Source organism: Galeopterus variegatus, unplaced genomic scaffold, assembly GCF_000696425.1.
Source record: "Galeopterus variegatus unplaced genomic scaffold, G_variegatus-3.0.2 Scaffold6760, whole genome shotgun sequence".
Classification (NCBI taxonomy): domain Eukaryota; kingdom Metazoa; phylum Chordata; class Mammalia; order Dermoptera; family Cynocephalidae; genus Galeopterus; species Galeopterus variegatus.
The window spans coordinates 72,114-82,949 of NW_007732871.1; the positions used below are offsets into that span (position 1 = coordinate 72,114).

At 39.0% G+C, this 10,836-nt stretch overlaps 1 protein-coding gene across 1 annotated transcript in view; it reads left to right on the forward strand.

Moving 5' to 3' along the window:
- The window catches only part of LOC103606641 (fibrocystin-like), a gene marked incomplete at its 3' end in the record, with an annotated part of 92,141 nt that overhangs the window by 63,938 nt on the left and 17,367 nt on the right, over positions 1–10,836 (forward strand). The window contains exons 26-30 of the mRNA XM_008591208.1: positions 1,149–1,279; positions 3,494–3,629; positions 8,075–8,270; positions 8,939–9,006; positions 10,681–10,827. Coding sequence (XP_008589430.1) covers positions 1,149–1,279; positions 3,494–3,629; positions 8,075–8,270; positions 8,939–9,006; positions 10,681–10,827 — 678 coding nt within the window. The remainder of the gene's footprint in view (positions 1–1,148; positions 1,280–3,493; positions 3,630–8,074; positions 8,271–8,938; positions 9,007–10,680; positions 10,828–10,836) is intronic.

Consider the following 10,836-nt stretch of genomic DNA (forward strand, 5'->3'; position numbering starts at 1 on the left):
AGTTTTAATCTATTCATTAAGTTCTTCAGCAACATTTCAACATTTTCTTTGAGTTTTTTTTTCTTGCATTTTTCTCATTTGTTTTCAGATATTGTATCTTTTATGTTGCTTTTGTGTATTGCTCTTTTCTTCTATTTTATTCTTTAACTTTGAAGTCTATGGTAGCCTTGCCCTGACTCTTCAAGGTATGTTATAAATTTGACTTCAGGGTATTATTCCACCCAGTCACATTGTCCCCAGAGATTTTCATCAGGTTGTGTAAATTTGCCCTTCTCTCCCTGACATGGCTGGAGAAGATAACCCTGCTCCTGCACCCCTCCCACTGTCAAGGGATACAAGTTCCTACTCAGTGGACTCGCTGCCTCTCTTGTATCGCCTTCTGGGGAGATGCAGACCAGAATCATCTTCCCAACAATCATAAGTGGGTTTCCTGTTTATCAGCTAGATCAAGGTCTACTCCTCCAAACGGGAGAGGGTGCCACGACGCCAGTAGGATTAGTGCCATCTCTTCTCGCTGATGTCTGCAGTGAGGAGATGCGGGTTTCTGTGGGTGCTCTTCAGTGGTCAGCAGAGAAATCCTGGTGGCAGTGTGTGGTGATGCCAGCCATTTCTATATCATTATGGGACGTGTGGTATAAAATCACAAAGCTGGAAGGGCTGACACCATCATTTAAAGATGGGGAAGATGAGGAAAAAATTCTTAAGGGTCTCCAGGATGTGTTACTACCTCTCTCTGCCCTCTAGTCACTGTTTCTCCCTCTCTATATGGTAGTTTATATGTTTAACTTGAGTCTTTTCTGCAGGTTGAGCATCGCCTTGTGTTTTGTTTTGTTTTGTTTTTTAATTAAGACATAATCGATTATACACGTTGGTGGGGTACAGGTTGACTATCAGTACTTGTACCAATAGGTGATGATCAGTTCAGGATAGTTGGTATATTTGTCATTACAACACGTATTCATTCTTTGTGACCATTAACCAATTTTTCCCTAACCCCCCTCTCCCTCTCCCTTTTCCCCTCTAATTGCCTTGTGTTTTGACTAAAGAGTTTCATATTTTACTTTCGTTTTATCTCTCCTGTGAATAAATAATTTTTGTTTGCCTGTATAGCTGTGGATCCCATATGAAAATGCTACTTTTTGTTACAGGAGGGCTCTGGGCCACTATCCGAGGCTCTAGCTTGGGAGGTATTAGCCTGGTGTTCTTTGGATCTCAGTCTTGTATCATCAATGTCACCACAAGCAATTCACGAAGAATTCAATGCAAAGTTCCACCTAGGGTAAGTGGAATCCTCTGCAATCTCTTTCTCTTGGGGTGAGTCACCATTATTAATGTGAGGTTTTCAGTCAATCACTTCTTCGAAATAAATTAATTGATGCGAGTGTCTCATCATGATATTATTTATATTGTCTGTTTTGCTATGGAATGGGAAACTAACCCCTCCAAAGGAGCTTGTAATTAACACCAGTTAATTCATTTAAAAAGAAGACAAACAGGCAGTCTCAGTCTACATTCTCAATGAGCATTAGTGCCACAGAATAAATAAATTTATCTAATGCACATTCTGGGTGTTGGTTTGCAAAATGTTGCTCCCCTTTCCTTTCAGTTAATGCTATCTCATGCTTATTAAGAGATTTTAGTCTGGGCCCTTCCCTGGTGCTGTTGGTGAGAGTCACACTCTCAGCTGCAGTTGAACTTTCTATTCAGAGTTGACTTTAGGGTTAAGATTCCCAGCACACCCAAGATGACAAAAGATGGCTGTCTACCAAACAAATAAAGATTCTCTGGAAGATAGGCTTCAAAATATCCTTTGATCATTGGTCCGACATTTTTATTTCATCCAGTTCCTTAAATATTATGAAAAGCTAGCTTTTATATGTAAACAACATGCAATTCCAATATATGGTTGTACTGTAATGTGTTTAGCTATTCCCTATCATTGGACATTTAGATGATTTCTAAATTTTCCCTAGCTGTAAACAACAGAGCTTTGATCATCCTGATAACTGTATTTTTGGGCACATTTATTTTCTCAGGATAAATTAATCTAAATTCTAAAGCTTTTGATATGTAGTATCCAGTTGTCTGAAATTCCTTTTCAATTTATACACCCACCATCACTGTGCAAGTGTCTGATTTTTGGCACTTTGGTCAACAATGGATATTATTACTTTAATATATATTTACCATTTTAATGGGTAAAATTTGTACTATTTGGATTTCTTTTACTCATGAAGATAAACATTAAAACAGCAAACATTTAATTTTTATCAAATGCAAAGGTTAAGAGAAAAATAATAAAACAATCGTGGTCTCTTCCCCCTCCTCCCCTTTCTACAAGTCCCTCTTTTTGCAACATCCATTTTTAATTCTTTTAAATACAGTTACAGAACCTTTTTTGTTAAATAAATAAAACATATTGATTAATATTTACTTTGTATTATTATAACTATTTAAACGATACTGGCAGACCAGGTAGTATATTTTTTCTTTTGTGTTTTTGTATATTTTTTCCTTGTTTATTGCTAGAGTTCCTATTTTTTTCTTAACATGTCTTTCTGATAATAAAAATCAACCATCTTTTTTAAAAGTATCATCATATTAGTTACTCTTTTTCCTCGAAGCTCTCTGTTCTGCTTCAATCTAAGTTAGTTTTTTCTAGATTTATTCTACAGATTTCATCCTAGTACTTCCCTTGATTACTTTTCCGGGTAGATTCATTATTTCTTGGAGTTCATATTTTATTCTCTATTTGATTATTACTTATTTTATGAGATCATAACCTTAAGAAACATCCCTGTGAAAGCATGTATGGGAGGGAAATTTTCTGAGTACCTGCATGTCTGAGAGCACTATCACACTTGATGGATAGTTTAGCTAGCTATAGACTTTACAGAAAATTGCCGCTTTTTTTTTGTTTGTTTTTTGCAGAATCACTTTGTTATTTGCAAATCATTCTGTTACCCTTTAGAGTAAGTTCTTCTGCATCTGTTCAATGCTGCATTTGTCTAGACCAAGCACTTGTCACTCTGTGTATGTGTGAGAAAGAGAGAGAAAGAGAGACTTGAAAGTAGGAAATATACCCATTAAAATATATCCATTCTTGAAATTAACCTTTAAAATTAATTCTATATGGACCTTTTCCCTTCCCTTGAATCAGTTTTGCTTACTGAAGTTTAATCTATAGAAAATTGCCGCTTTTTTTTTGTTTGTTTTTTGCAGAATCACTTTGTTATTTGCAAATCATTCTTTTACCCTTTAGAGTAAGTTCTTCTGCATCTGTTCAATGCTGCATTTGTCTAGACCAAGCACTTGTCACTCTGTGTATGTGTGAGAAAGAGAGAGAGAGACTTGAAAGTAGGAAATATACCCATTAAAATATATCCATTCTTGAAATTAACCTTTTAAATTAATTCTATATGGACCTTTTCCCTTCCCTTGAATCAGTTTTGCTTACTGAAGTTTAATTTTAAGAATTGATTTCCCTTTTCAGGGAAAAGATGGATATGTTGTGAATGTGACTGTGATCAGAGAAGACCATTCTGCAGTTCTTCCCAGAGCATTTACATATGTCTCCTCTTTAAATCCAGTGATCGTATCTCTGAGCAGAAACAGAAGCAACATAGCAGGTAAAATATATGATACTGCAAAATCTTTTTCTTTTTAATGCACCAATCCTATAAAAAGGCAATCAATGGCCTTTTAATGGAAGTTTTTTTCCCTGAAAATCAGGAAACTGTTTTTTATCTTAGCCATCATTGAACGAATCTTCTCATATTTGTTTTTTCCTCTGTAAAATTGGGACCGTTTCCATCATAAAAATGATGTGGCAATTCAAAGGTAATAGTTTAATAAGTACTTATTGAGTATCTAGTTTGTGCCAATAATAATAGCACAGACATAAAATAGACTTCAATTTAATCCTCACCAGTAATTTATAGGAATATTAGCCTCAGTTTACAAATAAAGAAATTAAGGAATAGAGAGAATAAGTAACTTGTCTAAGATGATAACTTAGTAAGTAAAAGAGCTGAGCTTCAAATCCAGGCAGTCTGTATATAGATCCCAAGCGTGTTGCCACTTATAGTTAACTGTGGAATATTGTTTTCAGCAGCAGGTTCTATTGTAACAGTTATTTAATGTTAGTATAGAATAGGGTGTTCTGATTAACACCCTATTCTTGTTTCTTCAGAAATACTATGCATAAAAAGAATGAATTCTTTAACACCAACTACATGAAATAATTTAATCTTTCTTTGATGATTCAGATGATATGACAGGATTGAATTATAATAATTTATTGTCATTTCATATCATATAGATTCAGAAAAGTAGCAGGTAACACCCTTTTCTGGTTAATTGAATGCCAGTTAACAGAGTTTATGGCAGCCATATCTAAGGGTTCGTTATAAAAAGATCATCATATTTCCCAAAGAAAAAGCCTGAACTCAATTTTTCTGGTACTATTTTCATTTTCCAAAGCTCAGGAGTACATAAATAAAGGAAAGTGTTCTTCAGCTTTCAATATTATTCAGCTCAGATAGTGCAGAAGAAGAATTTGCTGCCTTAGGCAACCAAAGTGTGTAAAATTCCTTAGTGGTATAGATTCTTCCCAATGAGGTGAAAAGGAAGGAGGGAGCTCCATGTTATATTCAGATTTCAGTGATTTTGGCTTTTAATAGAATTTCCTACCTATAATGAAAAGAATAAATGCATTGCATCAGTGCCTCAAAGGCATCTAGGATTAGCTTGACAATTGACCAACAGCCCAAGGAGTTCATGTTATTGATATATACAGTGCAATCCATTCTTTTGAGAACTTACACTTGCATTTAAATCTTTCCATGGGTAGGATAAAGAACATATTATAAAATCCACTAAGTGTGGTAGCCTACTGGGAATGTCTCTTTGAAGTTGGAGGGCTGCACATCTCCACCCAGGAGATGATGTTGATGTGACAATGAAGGTGAGAGGAAATGGAAGAAGATGCAGAGGAGATGCACGTGAGGGGAAAGAAGAATTTGATGTGCAGGACCATTAGGGTGGTGTTGCAGTCAGAAAAAAACTGGATCTGAAGAAATCCAAGTACAACCACTTGTTAAATGAAAAATGTTTGACAAATTCAATTTAACAGAGTTTATTTGAGCAAAGAATGATTCTCAAATCAGGCAGCCCTCAGAACCGGAAGCTGTGTAGACAGCTCTAGTCCCCAGTGTGGGCAGGCAGCATGTAGAGACAGAAAACGGAAGTGAGCCGCAGAAACAGCGTGATTGGTTACAGTTCGGCGTTTGCCTTATTTGGGCATGGTCTGATCAGCTGGCAGCCTGTGATTGGCTGAAGCTCAGCTGCTGTGACTGGCTAAGATTCAGCTAATTGTTACAGAAAAATATACTCCTAATGAGGCTTTCAGTTTATTTATGTACTAAAATTTCAGCTCCTTACTTAGGGACTCAAGGTACAGAGGCAGCCCTAGGTTAAATTTAGTTTAATTTAGCACAATCCTTAGGCAAGGTATTTAGCTTCCTTTATCTTGTTTCTTCATTTGTTTGGTGGGAATGATTCTTTCAGGGTAATCTTGAAAATTGGAGATAAAGGAGGTAAAAATCCCCAGTCCAGGAACTGACCTGGAGTAAGCACTCAGTCGGTTCTCCGTTGGAGTGAGTGCCATCATTCTGCCAGACAGTGCTATGTAAATGAGCCAAAGATGGCCTCATATTGGCTCTATGTTGTCTATTTCTTCACAGCAGCCTGGGACCCATTAGCTTGAAAGCCTGCCAATGCCAATTCAAACTTTTACACATCCAGTCATCTTAAACATAGTCAAAAGCAGCAGATTTTTAGCTACTTAGAATCTGCCTGATTTGCATACCCCAGAAAACTGCATAGGTTAGATAAACCCAAGGGCTATAAAAGAACCTAAGCCACTGATGCCCTTTGAAGCTCTCTGACGCAGAGACAACCCACCAGGCTGCTGAGTGACATCATCTAGACACATAAGCCCCCTCTGCAATCTCCCTGTACCCCCAGTTCCCTTGCCTTCCTCTCTTTCTGGGTGGTGGACCTATACTGTTGCTTCTGCAAAGTCTCATGCGGTGAGGCTTTCTTTTCCTATGTGAACCTGTCAAAGCACCACCCAAAGTTCGTTCTGTGCTACTGCCACCTTGTGGTCATGTCTTTTTCCTTGATCAGCCCTGAAATCCCTTGAGCTCCCTATACTGAAGCTTCAGCCTTCACAGTAGAGCTTGGGAAGACATGAAGTAAAGAGGATGTGGAGTGAGGAAAAAAATGTAGTTACTGAGGCCTTTTGGTGTGCTGTCCTACACCAGATGCTTTCCCAGGATGTCTAACTTAATCCTTACAGCAAACCATATGGGATGGGCTTTAATTGATGAAAAATCCAAGGATTTGAGAGCCCAATGTGAGTCACCCAAAGTCACAGAGGTAGCTAAATGGCAGCTCAAAGATTTGAATGCAGATTCGAAGTCTTCCTACCACACCACATCCCTCTTGTTTGACTTTTCCCTTTCAAGCAACTCTTTCTTCTCCTCATCTAATGGGCCATAGCGTCCTACAGATGCTAGCTCTGCAGTAATTCTCAAATGTTAGAGGCTAAAGGAGCTTTAGCCCAAGCTGTGGGAACACTGGGACATGAGAAAGGTGTGCACGTGTATTTACACTCCTGCTGTTGTGCACTTGATTTCTGGCCCTTATTAAGACTAATTGTCTGCAGACTGGATTTCCCTTCCCCTATACAAGGGGTCTTCAAAAAGTTCATGCAAAGATTTGTATTATCTTTTAATTCTACTTTTCCACAATCTTTTTGAAGTACACTTCTATTTTTATTTTATCTCAGAGACTGGAAGAATTGCTTCAATCATCTCCTACTCTTTCTTAAAATCCTTTGAAGTTCTCCGCTGCCCATTTTATTAAGTAGAGACCCTTCAGAATTGCCTTTCTTGGTGTTCAGCTAAAGAGCCACCATCAACTTGGCCTATCCCCATGGAGTCCCTACCTATATCTACATGTCCCTTGTCTTCGTTGTGTGATTAAGTGAGAAAGTGCTACAAAAGACTTCAGATAAAACTGTGAAATTTTAAAGTTTGAATTATAAGTCCATTCTTTATTATCACTTTCTCTTGGAATTGTCTTTCAAGTTGAATTTCAAGTACCCTCTTGCCTTCATGATATTCAGAATACTGTCATGATTTGAACAATCCAACTGCTTAACTGTCACCTCTCTTTTTGTCTGTCTTCTCCTGAAGCAGCTCTTTTAGATGCTGAGATGTCTTTTACCTTTGAGATGTCTTTGGGGCAGGATCTGTGTTTAACTTATTTGTGTGCCCTTTGCAGCATCTTCCTTGTGGTACTCAATAAATACTTGAGTTAAAAGGAATTAGATTAGAGCACTCATAGTATACACAGCATTTTAGTAGAATTGCTAATTAAAGTAAAAGGCTATTGAAATACAAGACAGAAGACTGGGCTCAGGTCTTGACTTTTCCATTAATTAGCTATGAGGCCTTGGTTGCTGAGTCTTAGTTTCCTCAAATGCAAAATGCCAGTCATATTAACTGCCCTGTATATATCATCAGCACAGTGTGAGGATCAAATGGGGTAACATGCATGAGAATGCTCTGTAAACTATGAACTACTGTACTCACATAGGGCATTATTATAAGGTGCAGTGCACATGAACATACAGCTTTAGATTTCTATCAGCAGAAAAATGGAGGCTAAGAAAGGGACATGGGGTGCTATTTTCTGGTTAAGAAGACCATTAGCCCTCCAAACTATTTCTTGATTTACCTTTACGTGGATATAAGTTAGTGCCTCTTGAGTACAATTGTCCTGACAATTGTGCTTTTTATTCCCTTGAGGGATTAGGTCCTAGCTCTGTTAAAAGAGTTGTTAGAAGTTTCACTGGAAAAAAATAGGCTTGTCTTAAAATTCTTAATTATAGTATTATGCACAGGACTGACGATGTATTAAATCCTAAAAGACAGTTTTAGAATAGAGTGGGTGGTTAGGGCCACAAATCCACATCACAGAGGATAACAGATTCTTCTCAACACAGGTGGTGAGACCCTTTTCATTGGAATGGCGCGGCTGTTGGACTATACAGATTTGGATGTGGAAGTCCAGGTCCAGAATACCTCGGCCCTGGTTCACGCACAGACCGCTCAGGGCCTGCAGGTGGCGCTGCCCCCGCTGCCCGCGGGCCTCCACAGAATTGCAGTCTCTATCAATGGGGTCACGATTGGCTCACAAGGGTGAGGTGGACACTTGATGTTAATTTTGGGTTTGTTTGATGGTCCAGTGGTTCAGCTGGGGAATTCTAGTTTTGAGTTAGGACTTTTCTTTATCTTTTATTCCTGAAGTTAGAGGATAAAGACATGAGAATCATAACACTTGAACAACCCTGGAGACCCTATAGGCAATGCACTTCGAGACTGATGCAGGGAAACTTTCGGCTTACTAGTTGGGGAAGGGGGAGCTTCCTGGAACTGGGTTGGGGTGGGGTGGGCATAAACGATGAAGGGAAGAGTCTATGCTGTAGACCTTTGATGGGATTGTGTCTTGGGCCTTGAATAAATGGATTACAATGATTGCACAAGCCATGTCCCCTTCCTTACCCTCGTCTCCCTCTTTGCCTTGAAGTCCTTCTGCTCAGTATTTCTCCAGAAGTTCCCTCTCCCCATTGTGGAAAGTAGCTACACTGTGTGGAACTGGTGTCAGTGCATGATACTGGCCCAGGACGACACCCCTTGTAACATCTTTTCCCCACCATTTCCTCTCTTCTCTGTTAGGCAGTGTCATTCACCCTTGCTCTCTCACTGCCCCTTTCTTTCTTCTTCTCCCCAAGATATATAAATCTTTTCCAACCTACTCTTTCTTTTCTCTCTCAGTTATTTCCTAACACTCTCCCTGTCTTCTGTAGGGTTGATCTCCACATCCAGTACATCACAGAAGTGTTCAGCATTGAGCCTTGTTGTGGGTCCCTTCTTGGTGAGTGGCTCTGATGAGACTGGTGTATTAGTTTCTGTTGCTTATAACAAAATACTTGGAGCTGGGTAATTTATAAAGAAAACAAAATTTATTGTTTACAGTTTCTGAGGCTGGGAAGCACAAAGTCTAGGGAATACATTTAGTGGTGGCTTTACAGCAATGCAGGGGTCTTACATGGCAGAAAATGGTGGAGCAGAGAGAGAGATAGTTCCTCATGTACTCTCCTTTTAAAGCCCTCAGAACCATGCCCCTGGCCACCATTATTAATTTATTCACTAGTCTACTCACCTCTTCAAGGCCCTATCTTTCAATTACCATAATGGGATTTCCCACCTTCTTAACATTCACAGTGGGGATCAAGCTACTAGTAGATAAAAATTAGGGGACCTAATCCATATCAACTGGTATCATTTATCCAGCAAGTCTAGTCACTGGATATTCAGATTTGGTTGCTGAATTAATTAGTGGCGAGGCCAGAGACAGTGTCGCAGGGAGAACGGCTTTCCTTGGGCTCCAGGAACTGACTGGTGTACTTTAAAGCGTGTGAAAACTTGGTGATTCCCTAGCCTGGCAAACTCAGGAAATTAAAGAACTTTAATGAAAAGGAGTTTTGCTTAGTTTTCTTTTTCTAATGGAAAAGCTGAAACATCTAATGAGTAGCACTCAAGAATGAATAATAGGAAAACAAAGGAAGAGTTTCCAGCACTAGCCTTTTAGACACCAGATGTGCAAAGAGAGGAAGAAGGAGTTTTTGGTACCTTCACTTTCCTCTAGGGACACAGACGAAGGAACCAGAAATAGGCAGAAACACAGAGGGGTAATGTAAAGGCAGGGCAGATAGAGCAATCCCTACAACCACTCATTTTCAGAAAAAATAGAAAGCTATGTATTGACACATGAGTAATCATGTGTTAGTGTATGAAATAGCACATTATACTTTTTGAGTACAGTAAAATCTTTTTAAAAAGCTGCTTGGCTATATCACAGATTTGGGTATGATATGGGTTATGTTGCTTCAACCCCCATGTCCTAAAGATGGGGTTTGACCTTTGATTTCCTCAAGTAAAGAGTAAGACAAAGCCTATGAATACAGAAGCAAATTCACCAGCACAATTCAGTGGCTTTTGATATATATACAGAAAGAGAGAGAGAGGGAGAGAGAGAATATAGGACATATTGTAGAATACATAGAACATATTAGAATATATAATATGTGGAATACTGAACTACAGAATAACATAAAAGGTAAGTAGAAGCCTTCAATGAACTTGATTTTTTATTAGCATGTAAGTTGAATGTATACAGAACAGCATACATATACTGTACATAATACCATATAAAATAAAATGTCAGATAATATAGCAGATGACAAGAAGACTAAGGAATTTGATTTTTCATTAGTGTATAAGTTGATTGAATTGGTGGCGTCTAAGATATATAGGGACACTTGAAAAGTTTGCCTTAAATGTTATAGACATCCTTCCCATATAACAACTTATATCATTTTACTGACATGTGAATTTTACAGCCTCTTACTCCTGTTCGAATGATCACAAATTTAACATTGGTTGTGGTTTCATTAACCCGCACCGCCCCTTCCACTTAGCTGCACCAGAACTTACCCTGCTTCCCAGTATCAGCCTTTAGATTTTGCTTTCCGCGTTTGCACTTCAGGTGGAACCATCCTCAGCATCTCAGGAACAGGGTTCAGCAGAGACCCGGCTTCGGTGTGGGTCCTGGTGGGCAGTCGGCCCTGCGGCGTCGTGGCCTTGTCGGAGGCCAGCGTCCTGTGCGAGACCCCGCCGGCCCCGCTGTCGCCGGGCGCAGCCG